The following is a 23,679-nucleotide window of genomic DNA, read 5'->3' as shown; positions in this document are numbered from 1 at the left end:
GCATATGCATTTAGATTTTCTTGCATTACTGTTTTGTGAGCAAATTAGAGCAGATGGTGTTAACAAAGCAATATAGAATTCCTGTATTTTGTTTAAATTCAAGCGCATTCTGCCTAGTGCCACGCTGTTGAGTTTTGGCAGCATGATCATTTTTTTGGGACTATTCAGCTAACCATCATAAAATCTCATAAGAAATTAGTAATGGTGGAAAAATGACCCAATTGTCATAAAAGTAAAAGTAAAGATACCTTAATGGAAAATGACTCAAGTAAAAGTGAAAGTCACCCAGTAAAGTATTGCTTGAGTAAAAATCTAAAAGTATTTCGTTTTAAATATACTTAAGTATCAAAAGAAAGTATAAATCATTTCATATCCTTATATTAAGCAAACCAGATGGCACAATTGTCTTGTTTTTTAGATTTACCAATAGACAGGGGCACACTCCAGCACATAATTTACAAACTAAGCATTTGTGTTTAGTGAGTCTGCCAGATCAGAGGGAGTAGGGATGATCAGGGTTGCTCTCTTGATAAGTGTGTGAATTTAACCATTTGCCTGTCCTGTTAAGCACTCAAAATGTAAGGAGTAGTTTTGGGTGTCAGGAAAAATGTATGGAGTAAAAAGTACAATATGTATATTTTCAAAGTAAAAGTTGTCAAAAATATAAATAGTAAAAATATAAATAGTAAAGTATAGATACACCAAAAAACGACTTAAGTAGTACTTTAAAGTATTTTTACTTAAGTACTTTATACCACTGTAAATGAGGTGGTGTTTTTGGTGTAACAGTGATGCGGTACGAATCTCAATTTGGCCTCCGCGTGCCTCCAGAGTCTCCGAAATTGGTCACACATCCATACGGTGTCAATGACCAAATTTTTTGCATCAAGCATAAATTGGCTTTCATGCCTTCCTTGCACATGTTTTGGTGATGCAGAAACAAGAGACCACATGTGTGCCTGTTTTATGAAAATATGGGAATATTTGGCAAAATATGGGAATATTTGATCAACATTTCTATTTGGTCTCAGGGAATGTCAAACAGTTAGGATGGGAGCCTTTTAAAATGGGATTGAGTGAATTCGTAGCAGCAAATATGTTTAATGAACAACTAATGAGCATGGAGAGCCTCACAAGTTTGACGAAATTAACTTATATCTTTCAGTGTAGTTCTTGATCAGAACCATGTTTTTTGTACGTTGTCAGGAGGCCTAACTGTCCTCCCCAAGTGTAGCTTGGAATTTAGCCTGAAAGTATAAGAGAAAAATTGGTTGGTAACAGGCCTATGACATTGGCTTACTTCTCATCTTGCGTTGCATTTAATATCAGATCTCAACAACGATTTGAGAAGTGTTTAACATCACCAGTACCGCATCTTTATGATATATGTGTTTTCATAAGTGCAACATGAATGCAAGAGACAGGTTGGAATGTCTGACTGAAACAAGGGACAAACCTTTTTTTCTAAATTGGTGGTTTTTGAATTTGTTGATAAAATGCGGGACATGATTATTTGGTTGCAGGCATAAAGGGCCAAAATCTGGGACTGTCCCGCACAATCCGGGACATGGTCACTCTACATGCAACATCTGATATTGCTCAAATTTGGAATGCAAGTAGTCAGTTGTCAGATCTAGATACACAGACAGCATTAGGAAATCTTCATGTCTATTTGAAATATAGACCTGTAAACAGATACAATATTCAACTATGAATATTCATGATGAGTGTTCAATAGACTTTCCAAAACTTTTCAAATCAAGTTTGCTGGCATCCAAAATCCAATATGGCTGCCATAATAACATTAGTGAAGGTTAAATCACATCTAAATATGAATTGTGTAAATGAGAAATATTTTCAGTAGTGTGTAAAACACACTATAGAGACTGTTAGTGTAAACACATTTTATTCTGAATCCAATATGGCCAACATGATTACACCCAAACACCTTTGCCTGCATATAAGTAGCCCTTGTACATTTTGTATTGTGTTATTCTGTCTTTAAAACTAAGCACATTCCTTGGGAGAATTTGAAGAGGGATGTCTGAGTATTCTGTCCTTGATTTACCACAGGGTGTGAGGTGTTAACCCCCACCAGTTCCCTCCTCCCCCCTCTGTGGGGTGAGGCGGGGGGGTCTGGTTTAAGTTATTTATTGCAACGCTGATCTGACCTATTTGGAGCCTCACAGGACAGTCACGACAGTCCCCCTCTGGTGGATTCAATCTTGGAAGGATTCTGCAAGTTGCAACCCACCACAAGAATGACCACAGGGTGTCCTGGTTTGTGGATCATCGTTCTGGATCCGTCATCCGGTTGTCCAGGTTGGTGGATCTAGGCAGTAACTTAGACAGACGTTAATAATGCACAACACTCATGCAATACATCATTACATCCCCCCCCCCCCCCCCCCCCCCCCCCAAATGAGCAGCATTGTGGCACTAACTGGTGGTCTTATCACTTCCTAAGTGTAAAAAAAAAGAAAGAAAAAAAAGATATACAAAATATAGTTACTACACCTTAATCATCTCTTCTATATACGTCCACAGTCTTGGCTGAATGACTCTATCATGGCATTTTGTATATCTAGGGCGATCCTAATTAGCGGTGTGTTGCTTAGGGCACTATCCTAAGTTGATAACTACATGATAAGTCTACAGCTGTAATGCACTAGCTTCGTACAGTCTACAAGGATGACCTATGGACCTCTGGGGAGAAACTGGCGATTAATATAGCTGTAGTCAAAGGGCTTCAGGGTCTATTATCAACTACCAAAACCGTTATTTTGCTCAGACCTTTAAGTGATCCTAGTATAAATCTTCATTAAATGTTACATTGGGCATGTGTGTTTATGCTTGCACAAGCGCACATGTCAAGGGCAAGAAAACCAAGTATCCTGGAAGGCTGCAACCTGGGCAGAATGAGTCTGACGTCATCAGATCATTTCCATGTCAATGACTGTGTGTCAGTAAGAATCGGTGCCGACCTCAAGCCTTATGCCAAGGGGACCTGTAGTGGTTTTACTACTAGTCAATGTGTCTTACACCACTGTAGTGGCAATAGGTATGAATGAGTCTATTGCATAGCTATGCTATCCACGGAGGAGCTAACCTCACGACGGAAGTACTCTATAAGCACCGAACCAGTCGTATGCGGTGTGATCATGGTTCATGACTTCTAATAACTTTCCTCCTGAATGGAGGATTCTATTTATTAGCAGCATGTGTGTTAACCATCAGAAGAGTGTTTTGGAGATTCCCTTCCACGTGTTGAAATCTCAGTGACACCTCAGTGATATCTCAAGGTGTATTCTAAGGTTATACCCTTCGAGGGGCTTGTCCGCACGCACCTCTCTGTTCTTGTGGGGAAGTTTACAACTTGATTTGTCTCCTGATCGGGCAGCCTCGTACAGTGTTGCACGTAGCCTCAACCCCCCTCAAGGTGTTCCTCGTCAAGTGCACGGAGAGGGTTGTCTTCATCCTGTTTTGAATTTTGGGCCGAAAGGCCAAGAGTCAAAGCCAAGCTTTGGCTTTGTTGGCGAGGAGACGCCATAGTATTTGGTGCCTAATGGCCAAAAGGAAAAGACTGAAGGGGCACCTGAGAGAGGTAAAGTCTGAAACATTCTGTCGTCTTCACTTCTTTGTGTACCAAGCTCCGGATGTGAGCTTGATTGCTTTGCTGAGTAGTCACGCTGTACCGCGTGACTGTTCTGGAGTTCTTTCAGGTGGTGCCTAAGTGTGGTATTCTGCTGCATAGATAAGTCCACTTGGGCGCTTAGAGTACTTTGGCAGCAATTACAGCATTGGGTGTTCTTGGGTATGACACTACAAGCTTGGCACACCTGTATTTGGGGAGTTTCTCCCATTCTTCTCTGCAGATCCTCTCAAGCGCTGTCAGGTTGGATGGGGAGCGTTGCTGCACATCTATTTTCAGGTCTCTCCAGAGATGTTTGATCAGGTTCAAGTCCGGGCTCTGGCTGGGCCACTCAAGGACATTCAGAGACTTGTCCCGAAGCCACTCCTGCGTTGTCTTGGCTGTGTGCTAAGGGTCGTTGTCCTGTTGGAAGGTGAACCTTCGCCCCAGTCTGAGGTCATGAGCACCCTGGAGCAAGTTTTCATCAAGGGTCTCTCTGTACTTTGCTCCATTAATCTTTCCTTTGATCCTGACTGGTCTCCCAGTCCCTGCCGCTGAAAAACATCCCCAGAGCATGATGCTGCCACCACCATGCTTCACCATAGGGATGGTGCCAGGTTTCCTTCAGACAGAATGCTTGGCATTCCGGCCAAAGAGTTCAATCTTGGTTTCATCTTGTTTCTCATGGTCTGAGACTCTTAGGTGCCTTTTGGCAAACTCCAAGCGGGCTGTCGTGCCTTTTACTGAGGAGTGGCTTCCGTCTCACCACTCTACCATAAACGCCTGATTGGTGGAGTGCTGCAGAGATGGTTTTCGTTCTGGATGGTTCTCCCATCTCCACAGAGGAACTCTGGAGTTCTGTTAGACTGACCATCGGGTTCTTGTTCACTCCCCTGACCAAGGCCCTTCTCCCCCGGATTGCTCAGTTTGGCAGGGCAGCCAGCTCTATGAAGAGTGGTTCCAAACTTCTTCCATTTAAGAATGATGGAGGCCACTGTGTTCTTGGGGATCTTCAATTGTGCAGAAATGTTTTGGTTACCCTTCCCCAGATCTGTGCCTCAACACAATCCTGTCTCTGGGCTCTACAGACAATTCCTTTCGACCTAAGGTATTTCTGTTATTGTGTTTTAATCATTTCTAAAAATCTGTTTTGTCATTATGGAGTATTGTGTGTAGATTGATGAAGAAAAAAATTAATTTACCCATTTTAGAATATGGCTGTAACTTAACAAAATGGTGAAAAGGTCAAAGGGTCTGAATACTTTCCGAAGGCACTGTACACACATACATATACATATACAGGTTATGGAGAGGTGTCGGGGGCTGCAACACTCGGAGCTTGGGAAGCTGTTGTTGTGGGGGGTCAAGTAATAATGACTTGGTTACTAAGTAGTGTCTTTTCTAACATGGACCATTATGTATTCACTGAAAATGGGCATATACCTGAACCCTCTACTCTGGGTAACACTGCAGCATACAGTGCCTTCAGAAAGTATTCACACTCCTTGACTTTCTTCACATTTTGTTGTGTTACAGCCTGAATTTAAAATGGATTGAATTGAACCATTTTGTTATGGCAAGCCTAAATAAGTTCAGGAGTAAACATTTGCTTAACAAGTCACATAATATATTTGCATGGACTCACTCTGTGTGCAATAAGTGTTTAACATGATTGTTGAATGACTACCTCATTGCTGTGCCCCACACATACAATTGTCTGTAAGGTCTCTCAGTCGAGCAGTGAATTTCAACACAGATTCAACCACAAAGACCATGGAGGTTATCCAATGCCTCACAAAGAAGGGCACCTATTGGTAGATGGCTAAACATAGAAAAAGCAGACATTAAATATCCCTTTGAGCATGGTGAAGTTATTAATTACACTTTGGATGGTGTATCAATACAGCCAGTCATTACAAGATACAGGCATATTTCCTAATTCAGTTGCCGGAGAGGAAGGAAACCGCTCAGGGATTTCACCATGAGGCCAATGGTAACTTTAAAACAGTTACAGAGTTTAATGGCTGTGATAGGAGAAAACTGAGGATGGATCAACAACAATGTAGTTACTCCACAATACTAACCTAATTGACAGAGTGAAAAGATGGAAACCTGTACAGAATACAAATATTCCAAAACATGCATCCTGTTTGCAACGAGGCACTAAAGTAAAACTACCCAAAAAATGTGGCATAGCAACTTTTTGTCCTGAATAAAAGTATTATGTTTGGGGCAAATCCAATACCACGCTCCATATTTTATGTATATGCTTGTAATGGTTAAGGACTGGGGAGCTTTTCAGGATAAAAAAAATAAATGGAATGGAACTGAGCACGGGCAAAATCATAGAGGAAAATCTGGTTGTCTTCTTTCCACCAGACACTGGGAGATTAATTCACCTTTCAGCAGGACAATAACCTAAAACACAAGGCCAAATCTACACTGGAGTGAATGTTCCTGAGTACCCAAGTTACAATTTTGACTTAAATGTACTAAAATCTATGGCAAGACCTGGAAATGGTTGTCTAGCAATGATCAACAACCAATTTGACAGGGCTTGAATAATTTTGAAAATAAATTTGGGCAAATGTTGCACAATCCAGGTGTGGAAAGCTCTTAGAGATTTACCCAGAAAGACTCACAGCTGTAATCGCTGCCAAATGTATTTCTACAAAATATTGACTCAAAGGTGTGAATACTTAAGTAAATTTCATTTTCAAAACATTTGCAAAAATGTGCTTTCACTTTCTCATTATGGGGTACTGTGTGTGAGAACAATTCAGGCTGTAACACAACACAATGTTGAATAAGTCAAGAGGTATAAATACTTTCTGAAGGCATTGTACAATGGGGCAAAAAAGTATTTAGTCAGCCACCAATTGTGCAAGTTCTCCCACTTAAAAAGATGAGAGAGGCCTGTAATTTTCATCATAGGTACACTTCAACTATGACAGACAAAATGAGAAAAAAAAATCCAGAAATTACATTGTAGGATTTTTAATGAATTTATTTGCAAATTATGGTGGAAAATAAGTATTTGGTCAATAACAAACGTTTATCTCAATACTTTGTTATATACCCTTTGTTGGCAATGACAGAGGTCAAACGTTTTCTGTAAGTCTTCACAAGGTTTTCACACACTATTGCTGGTATTTTAGCCCATTCCTCCATGCAGATCTCCTCTAGAGCAGTGATGTTTTGGGGCTGTTGCTGGGCAACATGGACTTTCAACTCCCTCCAAAGATTTGGGGTTGAGATCTGGAGACTGGCTAGGCCACTCCAGGATCTTGAAATGCTTCTTACGAAGCCACTCCTTCGTTGCCCGGGCGGTGTGTTTGGGATCATTGTCATGCTGAAAGACCCAGCCAAGTTTCATCTTCAATGCCCTTGCTGATGGAAGGAGGTTTTCACTCAAAATCTCACGATACATGGCCCCATTCATTCTTTCCTTTACACGGATCAGTCGTCCTGGTCCCTTTGCAGAAAAACAGCCCCAAAGCATGATGTTTCCACCCCCATGCTTCACAGTAGGTATGGTGTTCTTTGGATGCAACTCAGCATTCTTTGTCCTCCAAACACGACGAGTTGAGTTCTTACCAAAAAGTTATATTTTGGTTTCATCTGACCATATTACATTCTCCCAATCTTCTTCTGTATCATCCAAATGCTCTCTAGCAAACTTCAGACGGGCCTGGATATGTACTGGCTTAAGCAGGGGGACACGTCTGGCACTGCAGGATTTGAGTCCCTGGCGGCGTAGTGTGTTACTAATGGTAGGCTTTGTTACTTTGGTCCCAGCTCTCTGCAGGTCATTCACTAGGTCCCCCCGTGTGGTTCTGGGATTTTTGCTCACCTTGTGATCATTTTGACCCCACGGGGTGAGATCTTACGTGGAGCCCCAGATCGAGGGAGATTATCAGTGGTCTTGTATGTTTTCCATTTCCTAATAATTGCTCCCACAGTTGGTTTCTTCAAACCAAGCTGCTTACCTATTGCAGATTCAGTCTTCCCAGCCTGGTGCAGGTCTACAATTTTGTTTCTGGTGTCCTTTGACAGCTCTTTGGTCTTGGCCATAGTGGAGTTTGGAGTGTGACGGTTTGAGGTCGTGGACAGGTGTCTTTTATACTGATAACAAGTTCAAACAGGTGCCATTAATACAGGTAACGAGTGGAGGACAGAGGAGCCTCTTAAAGAAGATGTTACAGGTCTGTGAGAGCCAGAAATCTTGCTTGTTTTTGGTGACCAAATACTAATTTTCCACCATAATTTGCCAATAGATTCATTAAAAATTCTACAATGTGATTTTCTGGATTTTCTTTTCTCATTTTGTCTGTCATAGTTGAAGTGTACCTATGATGAAAATTACAGGCCTCTCTCATCTTTTCAAGTGCGAGAACTTGCACAATTGGTGGCTGACTAAATACTTTTTGCCCCACTGTAGATGGTGGGGCTCCTTAGTGGGGACTAGTAGAACTGATAATGATTATGAATTAGCTGTGCAAGCTAGCTGTGCAAGAACTAGAGCCACCACGGGCTACTTTCTGACCTCACCCTGTTAGGGCACACTCATGTCCTGGTCACCTCAAATATTTGAATCAACCTTGCACACTTAGTTTTGGTGGGGAAAATAAGGCTGCACACTACTAGAGTAGCTGACCGTTTATTTTTGGAATTATATGCTGTAAATGTGTGAATGAGATTAAAACATGAACACACTGAAAAACAAGTTGGATTCGTTAAGTCAAACACAACAGAGGCATGGCAGTGCCACTCATAGTCCTCCATATACCAAGAACTTTGTGAAACACTTTTAAGAAGACTTTTCCCGCCAAAACTCTAACAAGTTCAAAAGTAACTACTGGAAAAATATTTCTAACATAGACCACAGAGAATGGTCAGAGGCGACCTAAAAATAACACTTTTGTCATTTTGGATGTTATTTTGTGAAGTCATAAAAAAGGTTATAAAGGAAATACTGTAACTTGAAAAGTATACACACTACATGTACGAAGTTTCCATCCTCTGCATTGTGCATGCTATATGAAAAATGATGAAAGTATTTTTGTTAATAGAGGGATGTGATTTTAGAAACTATAAGAGGAAACCGTTTCTATAACTGTGCACAGTAAGTTGTCCCCGCCCCCTTTAGTGAGGTCAGAGAGCATGCCAGCCTGACGAAACCGCTCCTTTAGATTGAACTGTATAAAATGATGGGTTAACAAATAACATATCAGACCAGAGTGACTTGGAGCTGCAGCTCACGTTTAAAGTGGTTTCAACTCTGAATCTCAACACAAGGTAGAGAGCGATAAAGTCACCTCCCGGACAATCACTGGTACGGCTGATTAGCTGTCCTAAGTAAAGTATCTAGAAAAGCGAATTGAAGTGGAATCATGCTACTCTGCTCAAACCACCGTAGTACGCTACTCTCATCACCCCACTGGGAACCATCAACACGGCTGGCTAGCCTATCTTCAAAGAAGCATCTTCCAAAGCAAATGGAAGAGATTGGAGGTGATTAAACTTGTAGTTCTGTTCAGGACTAAACGACAAGTTCAGGACTACACGACAAGTCACCGGATGCCGAACGACTGGTTAGGAGAACAACAGAGAAACCCCTCTTGGACAATCAGAGCCTTACAAGCGTGCCGTGAAAAGGCCCAACCCCCTTTCCAAGAAAGCCCTGTCCACCGAGAGAAACGACGGATTTTCACATAAATACATTCATGATTTCTTACTCCAAATGGGCCGCGGTTCATTTAGGAGTGCTATAAGTGAGAGTAGTTTCTAAAATGTACCAACGTTAAGTGTCTCTGTCCCTCTCTCTCTCGCCCTTTCAATATCTTTTGTAACAAGCAGCCATATTGTTCTCTGTCCGCTAGGGACCTGTTCTTAACGTATTAAGTGTGTATGTTTATCCTGTGTTACCTTGCTAGTCAGCTAGTAAATAAACAATTAAACCAATATGTGTAGTACTGAATCCTAAGTAAAGCTCAGGTTTTTGCAGATGCAAGGAGGTTACGACTGTTCAGAATGATGATATGATATGAGGTTATGATTAATAAGTTAACTGTTTATGGATGTGATAGGTAAAGACATTTAGAGTTTAATTCGGGAGATGGTAACACTTTAAAGAACCACTCTCGTGTTGCCCCAGATCCCAATGAGTTAATTGCTACAGGATTCATTTAAATCAGGTAACAATTAAACATTTTTAGGTTGATTAGATAAATAACAGTCTTCAAATAAATGTTAGAAGTCAAGTCACGACAACCACCATAGATAACATTTTTTTTGCCATTGTTATTTCTAATAAAAAATAAAAAACATTAAATGTCTTGTGTCGCCGCCGAGCTCTTAAATGCCGTGCCCGTCTCTCACTATCCGGATTCCTTTGGATGTCCCTACCCTGAACCCTAGCCCTTACCTAACACTAAACTTAACCCTTACCTTAACCATTTTACATCTCTACTTGATTGAGGTAGGGACATCCCAAGGATTCCGGATAGCAGGATCCCTCTGGGAAATTCTATGAACTCCTCTATTTGAGTGAAAGTCATTGACATCACTCTTATTGGTTGTCTGTCGTACTGGGAATTGGTAACAACACAGTCTGCGAGATAACGTACCATCCCATGAGGTGTTGAGGGAAAGCCAGATTACCTATAGAATGGCCGTGATAACCAGAAATACACAAGCCGTAGGCTACACAATAGCTCAATGTGGCTACATTGGAATGTTGACTTGCACTGGAAAAACTGTACGTTTCTAACATTTATGGTTGAGATTTAAATAATATAAATATAAACGATGCACCTTATAACTTATTAACTTGCATATGTTATTAAAGCATTGGTATGACGACATGTTGCTAACACATTCAATCGTAGGGAATTTGATTCACGCAGGCGTCACGCAGAAGTTAGTGAGGCATTGGTATCACGTCAGTCAGATGTTCACTGGTAGGCGACAGCCACATGGTGGTACTGTTGCCTAGGTTTATATTTGGCCTTCATCACCACTCATACAGAACAGTTTTTCAAGGTCCAGAGAGAGACATCCACAGGAGCTCAGCCATCCACACAAAAATATGTGCATGCTGTGAGAAATGTTACATGATGTCACAATCAGAACGATTGGGAAGATTTTTACATGACAAACTTCACTGCACTGATAGAGCCGAAATCACAGAAGATAGATGTGGTAGTTGCAGCAGCAGAAAAATATTTGGGTGTGAGAAACTTTTGTGCAGAATATCTATAGGAAGTTTTGAGATAAGGAGTTCCATCCTTCCAGGCTATTGGCCTGGTGTAGGATTGTTTAGGGCCAAGAAATGGGATAAGGTGGTTGGTTTGTGGGGGATAGTAAGGGGAGCAACTTTCACTGGTGACGGGAGAAGACATGTCCCCCCCACATTCTGAAATTGCATCCCTCCACCAGATGTATCATTGTAATGTGATACAAAACTTGGCAATGGTGTGCTTTAGGACCATGCGGATACCTCCAAGAGTTGGGGTAAGCTGTGTGGAGTGTTTATCCGACTGGATAAAAATAATAATAATGTTATGTCCCCTCCACTACTAAAACCAAAGTTGCACCCCTGGTGGATGGTGTATAGGTGCAGGGTTAGATGGTGGTGCAATGTAAGTTTTTCCCATTCCCCTTTATTTGTTGGTTTCGTACCAATGTGGAATTCACATCCAGAACTGAGAAATGCAGCAATATTCCAAAAAGCGTCTAGTCGGCCGGAAATTCACAAGAAGAAGCCGAAACAAGGGTGGTTTAACTTACCCCACTCTCCCCTACTGCTCTGCCCTTGAGTTCAGACGTGGCGCCGGGTCTGAACTGTCTTTATACCTCAGAGGTCTGAACACCAAGTTCCAGGATATCATCATCTACACTACAGACAGACCCTAATTTCAACCCAACTTATCCTGGTTCGTAACATTTTTTTCCCCCAGCCAGGCCTATAGTTGTTTCCAGCTATAAGTCAGCTACCAATCATGTTTTTGATTGGGTCTGTCTTAAAAGTTGTCAAGCAAGCTGGCTAAATTAGCTAGCTAGCTAACAAATATATTTGATAGGATGCTGACAGTGCTAGCTAGCAAACTAGCAATGTTTGAATGGAGATAACGCAAGTTTGACAGTGGTTGTCAGTATGTTGGGTATAACGTTACCAAACCGTGGAGGCATTACGTCAGCTTACTAGAAACAATTTTTGTAGCTTTTTTAGCTCCATTGGAGTGCGTGAGCTAGCCAGCTTGATCAAGCTAGCTAACATTTGATACTCGTCAAAAACTTCATTGATAACTAGCTAGCCGTTCGTCCTAATTATAACCTCTTTTGCCACACTAGCCATGTCTGAAAGTGATTTACAAATGGATAACTAAAGTTAGCTAGCTACTAATAATATGGAAGTTAATGCAACGATGACACATCACCCTGTTTAACTTTGATGCTACCAGCTAGCTAGCTACCATGATTCAGCCTGTTAACCTTGATAGCTGTAAAGTCATTTCGCACATCAGCTAGCTAGTTCATTTGTCACTATGTGAGAGTCTTGTGCGTATCCATTGCAATTCCACTGCTTATTACATTTTCAGACAGCTTTATTTTCGCGCACACAAAAACAATAGCAGGTTGTTAAAGTTACAATATGTAACTTTTTGGGCGACCCGACCAAATTCGAATAGAAATGTGAGTTATAGAGCTGTAATTCTCATTGAAAGTACGTCTTAAGATGCGTCAGATCTGTATTATGTGCGCTATTCTATGCTTCCAGTTCGTAAGTTTAGTTTTTGCGTCTTACTTTTGTACACCAGCATCAAACCGCAGAAAATACAATATTTTTGGTTATTGAAAATATTTTTACAGCTGTTTATATGGTACAATGATTTTCTACAATATACTTCCTTTGTCAAGAACTTAAATTAGGCGAACTATTAGAATCTTCGGAACCAGGAAATGGCAGCGAAATTTGTCTCGTTAGTCGGTTCTTGATATAGAGACCCAAAATGTTTTTCATGTCAGCAATCAAATTTAAGATGTATAACTTTCAAAATACAGAAATACTGCAGGTATTATGCATTTTGCTGCCAACATACTGACTCATCTCTAGCCACTTTAATAATGAAAAATGTATCTAATAAATGTATCACTAGCCACTTTATACAATGCCACTTTATATAATGTTACTTTATATAATAATTTATATAATAATTACTCATCTCATATGTATATACTGTACTCTATACCATCTACTGCATCTTGCCTATGCCGTTCGGCCATCGCTCATTCATATATTTTTATGTACATATTCTTATTCATTCCTTTACACTTGTGTGTATAAGGTAGTTGTTGTTAGATTACTTGTTAGATATTACTGCAGGGTCGGAACTAGAAGCACAAGCATTTTGCAACACTCGCATTAACATCTGCTGACCATGTTTATGTGACAAATAAAATTTGATTTGATTTACAATGCAAAACTTAGCATCATATGTTGCAAAATGACAGATGGGAAGACTTGTGTACATTTAGCAAGTATCTTTACAGTAGTGTTATGCATGTGTGTGTTTGCACTCATATTTCAGAAGTCTGAGAAAACATGTGGCGGAAGGCTGCGGGAGCTGCCCTGTTGGCCTTGGCCGTTGGATACTTCTACCACACCAACCCTGAGCTGCCTGAACAAGTTCTCCAGTACTTGTCCCTGCCTCATCCATCCACTCAGGGCGACCCAACCTTGGAGCAGGTTATCTCCACTGCCTGGGAGACCCTAATAACGGCCCCCGCCAGTCAGTGGGGCAGAGTGGCAGTAGGGTGAGTTTCAGAGACAACTAAGCATTCATGGTGTCATGATTTAGAGTTTGCTGTTTTGGTTTTCATCATTCATCCAACAAAACACTGAACTTCCCAAGTGAAATGGTAGTGCGTATTCGGCGTGTTTACCTTTTCTCTGGCTTCCTCCATTTAGGGTGAATGCATGTGTGGATGTTGTGGTGTCGGGGATAGGGCTGCTACAGGCTTTGGCTGTGGATCCTGGGTTGGGCCGTGACCATGAAGTGTTACACTCTAAAGAGGACCTGAAAGAGGCTTTCATCCACTACATGGAGAGGGGGTCCGCGGCGGAGCGTTTCTTCACCGACAAAGAAGTCTTCCAGAGGATTGCACGGGCCGCTGCAGAGTACCCTGGTGCTCAGGCAAGTTAACAGTGTTTATCCCCATTTTTATATCAGGGTTTTGAAAGCTATGATCCTGAAACAAGGTTATATAAGTTATTTTCTTCACAAATCAATGGGTACATATCATTAACTTATGAGTCCAAAAATGGATATAGCAACTGCTCATTGCCCCTTTTTTAAATGGACCTAATCACTGATCTGACATGACAGGATTGTCTGAATACCTGTTTTTGATGGTTATTCATCAACTATGAGAGCTGAACAGCGTTTGTGAATTTCAGTTGGCCACAATAACAGGAAACTGTTAGATAGCATACACTTCACATCTAATCTTGATCAAGCCTCATCCTGTACCTAAATGACTGAAACTAAAATATCAGCAGTATAAGCAAAACAGTATCACAAGGATTTCCTATGGTCAGATCAACAATATATCACCCAACCCTTAGTTTGGTTTCACACTCTCATGGTCTATACATCAGATAGTTAACACTAACAGAAACCAACGTAGCCTAATTCAAGTTTTTGTATCCATTTGAAATGCATCATCCTTTCTGTACTTGAGGTAATCATCACCAATCCAACATGATTGAATAGGTGAAGGGGCAGTAGGTAGTCAAGAGGTTAGAGAGTGGGGACAAGTAGCCGGAAGATTACTGGGTCAAATCCTGAACCAGGCAATACAACGTGGAAGAGAAACTGGCAAAATAAATTGTGTGAGGTTGGGAGCAAAGCAGACAAAGGAATTATGTCTCCACAGACAGACTGATAAATTTGTAGGTCTATTTGAAAAAATCAGTTCAAGCTCACCCTGAAAGTTTGATATCACATGTATTTTTGGCATCTGTAATTGGCTTCACCCCCCTGAAGACGAAGCACTTTTCCTTTTGAATAAAGGTTCCATCCAGAGAGGTTTGAGTGTCTGTGTCAAATTTAATTCTACGTGATCAACGGTAATTAATCATTTCACTGCTGGGCTATCTCTTGGTGCAATTGTGGTTATTATGATGGCATTTTCTATCAGACTCACTGATAAACCTCAACTAATTTTTTTATCTCTTCCTCTCTCTTTCCCTCGCTCTCTGTCACTAATTAGCTATATGTTGGAGGAAATGCTGCTCTCATTGGACAGAAACTTGCCACATACCCTCAGCTGATGGTAGGTTAGCACTTTTAATCTCAAACTCCTCACTAGAATGCATACATTTTGTACCATTTCTACTGTTCAGCCACTGTTGAATGGTTATCTGCACAGGGTTGTGTTTTTTTGGCACTGAGAAACTGTGGCAGTTTGTTTAAAAGGAACTGAGGACATTGCTTAACTTTTGAAATGTCCCCTACGTCTATATTACTGAAGTCAGTGACGGTGGATGATTCTGCCTTTTAATAGGTTCTGCTATGTGGGCCTGTTGGGCCTAAACTACATGAGATGCTGGACGAGCAAATCGTTGTACCCCCCGAGTCCTTGCAGGAGACTGATGAATATCACCTAATTCTGGAGTACAAAGCAGGTAAGGACCAAAGGCAACCTGAACGACAACTAAAAATAGGTTTCACAAGCTTTTAATAGCTAGGTGATTAATGGACATTCCTTATTTGTATTTCTTTACCTCTGGTAGCCTAACTACACTGTTGGCCACTATCAAAATATTTGTAGAAAATGCATAAGTCTGTCCTTTTGCGCCTCTATCTAGGGGAGCAGTGGGGTGCGACACGGGCTCCCCAAGCCAACCGCTTCATCTTCTCCCATGACGTGTCCAATGGGGAGATGAGAGCACTGGAGATGTTCGTGGCCAGCCTGGATGAGTTCCAGCCAGACCTGGTGGTCCTGTCCGGTCTGCACATGATGGAGGGCCAGGGGAGGCAGATGTGGGAGCAAAGGCTCAAAGAGGTCCGTAGCAAAGCACAAACAACAGCACAATAGTATATTGCATTTAGGTTTCTCGCCAGAGTTTTGTTAAACTTTTGTATAGACTGAGATGGTTTGCTTGAACCTTTTCAGGCAGTGGCGGCCATTTCTGACGTCCGCAATGCGGTCCCCGTCCACCTGGAGCTAGCAAGCATGACTGACAAAGACTACATGAACAGCATCATGCAAGAGGTAAAGGTGTAGGTTTAACAGTATCTAAAATACAAGTTTGGCAGAACTTAATATTCTTTATCTTTGTATAATTTAAAAGGCAGTCTGGTTAAAATCGGGATTTCTATCAAATTTGATCATATTTTGGCGTTGTGATGTCGTCAAAATAGGCAATGTCAATTTAAAGTGGATTATAGCGTTGCGTAATAAAGTAATGTATTGGAGCTGATGCATACAATAAACAATTTGGTGTTGTGTTCTGTTAGCAGGTCATGCCCATAGTGACATCCATCGGGCTGAATGAGCAGGAGCTACTTTTCCTCTCCCAGGCCGGCACAGGGCCTCACGCTGAGCTGGCCTCCTGGGGGGGCATACCGGATGTAGGCCGCGTCAGTGACATCCTCCTGTGGGTCCTTGAGCAGCATGGACGCAGTGATCCCGAGTCGGAGGCTGACCTCACGCGTATCCACTTTCACACTCTGGCGTACCATGTCCTTGCCACTGTGGACGGGCACTGGGCCAACCAGGTGGCCGCCGTGGCAGCAGGGGCCCGTGTGGCCAGCATCCAGGCCTGCGGCCTCCAAAGCATAGATGCCAGTAAGGTGGTCCTTAGAGCTCCGCTGGAGTTCCACAGCTCCCACGGCGAACCTAGAGAGAAGTTGTCCCTGAACCCAACTGAGCCTGTCACTGTTTGGCACCGTGGCAACGTGACCTTTCACCTTGCACCCGTGCTGGTCTGCAAGCAGCCACTCCGGACAGTAGGGCTTGGGGACGCCATCTCAGCAGAGGGGCTCGTATACTCTGAGATCAGGCCACAGCTACCATTTTTGTGAGGTCCTTTTTTGTTGCACTCTTGTTCTTTTATTGTATGGTGGTGTGCACCATATCTCCCCAACCAACCAGTGATGTCTTTACCTGTACTGTAGCTTTTTCTTGGGTTGAAATTCTGATCCTTGGTTAGCTAAGTATTTTGCACTGGGCACAGTTTAAGCCATTTCTGTAACTCCAAGGAGTTGTGCTGGGTTACCTCTGATTTAATTTGCCTTGTGAAAATTCTATGTAAATGTTTGTGTACAAAGACAATGCCAAAGCTGCTTGTCAGTTTGGTTTGGAGGGGGGAAATGGAAAAACATTCAGCGATATGGTCTCCATAAGTAGCGGTGCGATTTCAGACAGGGTTTGAGCTTTCACACTGCACAATAGAGGAGCAACCTCCTGTGCACATATGTAGATGCTGAACAGTGCCAATGAGTTCAGCCTCTTGCATCACACTCTTTTGGAAGTTTATTTTCACATCATCTTGCTGAGTCTTAGTTCAATTTCCTTCAATAATCTTTTCTTGTTGACCCTGTTCAGAACAAGCTCCCTCATCCAAGCACTATAGTTGGGGAAAATGGGGTAAGTTGAGCCAAATGGTTAGTTGAGCCACCCCTTGTTTCTAGGAAACTATACATTTTGTGTATCATGTGACCAAATATTTAGGAACAGGTCATAATTTCATGGAGTCTGGGAAGGAAGAAACCACATGGAAAAAGTGGTCCAAAGGGTAAAAAAAACAAAAACATTTTCACTGTCAAATTAATTTCTGTTATAGGTTTCATGTTTGTATCTAAACCAAAGTAGATTGTTTTATACATCAGTTTCCGTTTCTATAAGCTGCAATATGAGGTCCTAAACCTAGCATTTAAGTGCATCCTTGTAGCTACAGTATATGGGCTAATATAGTCAATGTTTGCCTCGAGGTAAATTGAACCAATCACTACCATACCCCATACAAATTATGATTATTTGGTTAGTTTTATGCACAATATGCATAGTATTTTAGCAATGTGTCATGCATATGAACTCGTATGAAAAAAAAGACAGTCCTGATGGAAAACCACATTTCTTAGTAAACTTTCCAAATGTCGACAAAACAAAATATGACAGACAAGGTGGGATCTTTTTGTGTCTATAAAATGTGTTATGTGAGAAATGGTGGTGGAAAAGCTTTTATGCATAAATATTGATTTAACTATATCAATAACCACCAGGCATTATACACAAGGCTCATTCCTCTGCACAGGTGTTGCTGCTACCTGGCAGATCTGGATAGGTATTTTATATATCAGCTATATACACATGTTATAGCAATCTGTCAGTCAATGACACCGTTGATGTGGCACGCAAACATTGGTTGATGCATGCAATGTCTGAGCAGGGGAATGTGACCAAGGTCTTATCTGACGACATGGAGTCTGACTTGCTAAACATATCAAGAATCTTGCGGACCAGTTTTATGGGCTTAGTAGCCTCAAATACAGAGAGCATGCCTATGATTTGGCACATCAAAACTACTTCTGTGTCCCAGACAACTGCTTAAGAAATTGAATAGTAAGTGGTATTGAACAGAGAGATCTATATCAATGTAGGCATACATTTAACATATACAATATACCACACTCCCATCCATGAATTTAACATTGCCCTACCAGCATCATCACCCACTTAGGGTAAGTTGTGCCTAGAGACCACTTTTTGTGGACAAGTATGTTTTCAAAACGTATACTATATTTCCCTTGACATAGTGATGCTGAATGTAAAAAAAGTAGTAGAATCTCACAACTACATCCCCTCATTACAATCAATACAACACCTGTGCAAACTGGGGCAGGAGCTAGAAGTTAACCACCCAGACAGTTTTCTGTGGGGATTTGGTCATTTAGTTTTCATTTGGCCAAATGAATACATTTAATCCATCAATGAAAACAGTGATGAAGCAAAAACAAATGTTATTTTGGGTTGGCGCGATAACTTATTACTTAAATTAAGGGGTAATAGTTTAGGGCTTCATTCAAGCTTAAAGTGTCCCCTTTTTTAATGGAGCCTTTACAAGTTTCCATGTCATACAGATGATAGGACCTGTTGATAGGACCTGTTCAATACACACAAAGTGCAGTAGGAAGGGTTGTGACTATGGAGGACTATGTCCTATGACACGCCCAGCAGACAAGGCTGGTATGGAAGATTGCTCATCCAGACTGGGTTTCCCAAACTCGGTGCACGTTTTGGTTTTTGCTCCGTCATGACACACCTGTTTCAAATAATCAACTAATCATCAAGCTTTGATCATTTGAATCAGCTGTGTAGTGTTATGAAAAAAACAAAACGTGCACCCCCCTTGGGGTCCCGAAAACCGAGGTTGGGAAACGCTGCAGTAGTAACTCTTTAGCACATCTGATGAGACTGCTATCTATTCTAGTACTTGGTTGCTGTCTTCTGGCTAGCTGTTTGCCCTGTCACTCTCTGTTTGAATACTTTGAATGTCAGTAGCACACACAAGCTGTACTCCTACAGCTGTCATGACATTCACCTAAGCCGGAAATAATATTTGGATCTCTTGTCCGCAATGGCAGACGTACACAAGCATTCCAAGCCCATCTGTATCCTTGACTCACAACTGGGTCAAGTAGACTTTGAGGGGTGAAGTGTGCCAATGAAATACTTCATATTATTGTGAATTGTCACTTTTTGTTCAGCTATTTTGATCAACTTTACAAGTAAACATGTAAATTATACCTGTTACACTGCAACTAATGAAGCCCCTTGTTAAAACTCCTACAAAGACGGATTGTTACTGACAGGGTGCTGTTGGACATTGCACACAGCAGACTGTGCTGAAAGTCTGCAGACCCAGTAGTGCTTCAGCACATCTGACGAGAGTATGATCTAGTACTTTGCTGTTGTCCTCTGGCTAGCTGCTTGCTCTAGCTTCTGCCAGTCTGACTGAATGATACAATGAATAATGCAAAGATGTACTTCTACGGCTGTGTAGTCTACTCTGCTGCTGTCAGGACATCCACCTCGCAGCCGGAAAGTACTATGTTAATCTCCAGTCCACAATGGCGGACGTACACAAGCATTCCAAGCCCATCCTTGACTCACAACTGCATCAAGTGCAGATTGTGTGGTGTCCAGCCACTATGTAAAGTCAAGCAATAGAATACTATATAATATTAATATTCAGAGTTGCTGCTTTCCCCCCCAGCTAATTTGTAAAGATTTAGGGCTGTCTTGTTTATCCTATGTAGGACATGTCACATGGGCAATTCAACATGTTAATAATTCCTGGTAACTGATGGAGCCCATCATTTCCACGTCTTGGTATACCGCTATGCTATGTTTATTGGTTTCACATCAATTGTGACCTTGGAGTAATTAAGTAGAGGAAAGATCCATTTTAAAAGTATTTGAACGCACCATCCATGCTCAAACATCACTTACCTTACTGCTATAAAGAACTGGAAATATTTTTTTGGGTTTTGATGCCCAAGGTACATTTTTGCTTTGTTGTTGCGAAACTGAGAATTGGGATGGTACAAAACAGAGCAATCATAAGCTATGCAGAACTTATTTGTCTCGAATCTCATTGCTTTCTTAGCCTGGTGGAACCAGACAAAGCTTATGATAGCTCACATTGTTTCACTTAAATGAAACTTGAGCATAGCGGTCAGTCTGCTTCATATAGATCCTATTAAATTACTAGAGAGCCTATGTCATGAACCCTCCAAGTTCCATAATGGTATGATAATGGCAGCCATTTTGGTCAGGGAGAAATCCAAACCACTCTAGTTGCGGGAAATGGGTTCATGTTAATTGAACGCAGACGTTCCATTGACCAGAATGGCGCACAATCAACAAATCTGATCTAACAATTTGGAGATTCTTCAAATCCGTCATGATTTATGTATTGTAACAGGCCCACAATGTCCTTACTTGAGTCCGATTTTGATACATTTGGCTGTTTTTGCTGTATGTAGAGGCTGTCCCTTTTCAGGTTTAGAAGTGACTGCTAAATGCGAACTCCCGTTCGTATAAACTGGTTAGCATAGAGAAATCATTGTTGGTAGTGGGTCGTTTTTAACTGTAATGCAGTTGATCGGTAACGATGACATGAACGTGTTGGGGTTGGCATCCATACAAGCATTATATTCAGATTTTTACCTCAGAATAGTGTGAAATACACATAAACAATTGCCTAAATGTAGACTAATGTTGCTGGGGGTCAATGAGGAGACTTTGTTTCCCCCCCACGCGTTTCCATGGCAATTCCATTGTTTTGGTCGAGTACATTTGACCTTTATACCGCATATATTTCGAATGAATGGCAGAAGAGGCATAGGTGATGCGTTTCCTGCTTGTACCTATGCAGGAACATAAAAGGCATGCGATATCAGAAATTGTGTAATAGAATTGTCAACCTAAAATACTGTCATAATTATAAATACAGTTTATACTGGTTTTATTCCAATGTTCTGTATAAATAACCTCTATGATATGTAAACCGACCATAAATGTCCACATTTTTGTTTTCTTGGAAAGCTGTGAGTGTTATTATATGAGAACTTCATATCATCAACTGATTTCAGACAGTGTATGGCTGTGGATTGACTGCATTGTTTGTTTGGAATGTTAATTAGAAAACTGGTTGGCTAGCTAACAAAAATACAGTGCAGATAATCTTCAAATTCATTGTTTTACACAATAGCATATCCAGTGGTGGCTGGTGGCACTTTAAATGGGGAGGATCTGCTCATAGTAATGGCTTGAATGGAATGGTATCAATCACCAACCATCCTCCCCTCAACAGCTTCCCCTGCTCTTATCACAGCACTGGCTGACCATGGTTGACCAACTCCCTTACCAAAATGGCTGATGTTTTATACTGTCATGAGAAGGTTCATGTCCATTCTAGTATTCTAATTCCTAATTATATCGTCTGCTTGACCAAGCTACTGCTTTATTGTATGATTATGGGAATGTGCCAGTCTTCTTTGACAGCTTTGTGTTGAAATAGTGACTGTAAATATGCATTTAGTAAGAAATTGAGTATTCCTTTTCATTGCAGTGAAAATGTTAGGTACAATGGTTTGGTAATACAGTTCAAGGGTTGCTAGGGTTTTCAGGGCATTCTTCTGAGGCTGGTGAGACATATGCCTACTTCCTTTGCTGATTTCATCTGTTGTTTTTGTTCGATAAATTCACATCCTACCGTTTGATTGACACTCATAATTGAGGATGTTGCCCCTTGGATGGAGCTATGATCAAATGTGGGTGTAGCTGCCATCAACCACACCTTTATATGCATAAGTAGGTTTCACAAATTTTAGTCGGCAATATGACATCATACATATCGTGGTTACTTCCTGCTAACAGATACTACCACCAACAACAATATTCAAGGTGCAGTGGCTAGATGTAGATGCGAGCATAGGTTATTTACTACTAATTTTCCAAAGATAATTGAGTATTTACCAGGTATCATTAAAGAAGCATTCTGCCTTGTTCGTGTCTAGTTTAGTCATTTGTAGCTCTACTGAGTTTTCAGCACTTTAAAATTAGACTATTTGATGTAATTTCATATTAACACCCATGTCTTACTGTCAAGGATAGCAACAGTTATGCTAGCTCATTAGGCGGAAACACTGCAACTTAACAACTAGACCTCCTTTTGGAGTTTACTTCAACTGGTACTGGGCTACGTTCAAACAAGTTTTGTAAGTGTTCTAGAGCAAAACAACCAACATGTTCGTGAGAGTCTCACCTTTCCTTAGAGTGGTCATATTAGTTTGTAGGTCAAACCGTTCGGACACTACAGATGTTTGTGAGAAAACCGATTTTTGGTATGTTTCATGGTCTGACAAACGCTGCTGTAGCTCAGCCACCTTCCCCCGCAGATGTGGAAGGCTGTCATTGGCGTATGCGGTGGATTGAGACGCAAACCATGCAACAACAACAAAAACATCTTTAGTTTAAAACACGGAATTTGATGGGTATGTTTTTATTATGTTGATTAGATTTCCGCGGGGGCGCGGACATCGACTCTATGGGGTTAAAATGTTTATGGAAATATATATGGAAGTAGTTTAGTGCCAAAAAAAGAGTTAAATATGGGAATTTAAAAAAATATATAATTTCAGATATAGGACAGACACTTTAAAACAAACTTCCTTTTGAGTCTGAATCTGTTATTCAATGCGTTGCTATGGGCAGTAAGTAAGCAGTAAGTTTCCCCAAAAAAATAAATTAGCTTTAATATATTGATACCTAAATGGGTCCTAAAATTCTATATCAGATAACTAAATGATCCTTGGTATGACCATCTTAAAACAACCCCCCCCCCCCCCACCCACCAGCCCTATAATTTGTAAATATTTCACAAATAAATCAGACACCATTCTCTTAAAATATAGTATTGGTTTGAAGATCAAATACAGCTTCAGTTGACTGAGCCCTTGATAATGGGGCAGTTATACACAAAATACCCCATATGTACATACATTGTTTGTCGATTAGCAGAGTATGGAAATCAATTTTTCCATTACAAGTAGCTGTGTAATATGTGGGGAAATCATCTGTGAATTTTAGAGATCAAATAATTTTTTGTGTGTCAGTGATATGCTTAGAATTTTAGTGAGAAAATCAGGAATTTGTCTTAAACTTTGTCTACAACCGTACAGCTGACTCCATAATGTTAATCATGGGCACAATCTGTTGTATGGAAATACACTGTACTCTCACCACAATCATGTGGACCTTGAACATATGAGTACAATAATTATTTATTAAAAATCTATTCTAAAATATAAAATAATTATTACTCAAGAATTGTTCAGACTTTTGTGAATTAGTGTCCATTATGCAAAGTCTTATTGGATTCCCTTTTCTTTTGTCATCTGATGTTAAGACTGGAACTCAACTGACATCTTAAGTTTGGAAATGTTTTTATATTAATAAAGTCTCCTATT

General features: G+C 40.9%; 2 protein-coding genes across 3 annotated transcripts in view; one reads left to right on the top strand and one right to left on the bottom strand.

The window, feature by feature from the left end:
• LOC139368557 (potassium inwardly rectifying channel subfamily J member 11, like) overlaps nucleotides 1-11,653 on the bottom strand; it is a 25,445-nt gene extending 13,792 nt beyond the window's left edge. Inside the window, exon 1 of the mRNA XM_071107587.1 lies at nucleotides 11,423-11,653. The gene's annotated coding sequence lies outside the window, so the exon portion shown is untranslated. The remainder of the gene's footprint in view (nucleotides 1-11,422) is intronic.
• On the top strand, nucleotides 11,228-23,679 carry LOC139368543 (ADP-dependent glucokinase). 2 transcript variants are annotated; one of them, XM_071107560.1, is made up of 8 exons: nucleotides 11,228-11,568; nucleotides 13,225-13,450; nucleotides 13,605-13,830; nucleotides 14,909-14,971; nucleotides 15,203-15,323; nucleotides 15,507-15,703; nucleotides 15,815-15,913; nucleotides 16,159-23,679. In XM_071107560.1, the coding sequence occupies exons 2-8, from the start codon at nucleotides 13,239-13,241 to the stop codon at nucleotides 16,723-16,725; spliced, it is 1,485 nt and encodes a 494-aa protein (XP_070963661.1). In that variant the 5' UTR covers nucleotides 11,228-11,568; nucleotides 13,225-13,238; the 3' UTR covers nucleotides 16,726-23,679. The 2 variants fall into 2 exon arrangements, with proteins under 2 accessions (XP_070963661.1, XP_070963670.1); XM_071107569.1 differs by having other exon boundaries at nucleotides 11,263-11,568; nucleotides 16,162-23,679.

Source organism: Oncorhynchus clarkii, chromosome 2 (assembly GCF_045791955.1).
Source record: "Oncorhynchus clarkii lewisi isolate Uvic-CL-2024 chromosome 2, UVic_Ocla_1.0, whole genome shotgun sequence".
Taxonomy (NCBI): domain Eukaryota; kingdom Metazoa; phylum Chordata; class Actinopteri; order Salmoniformes; family Salmonidae; genus Oncorhynchus; species Oncorhynchus clarkii.
This window is presented reverse-complemented; position numbering and strand designations above follow the sequence as displayed.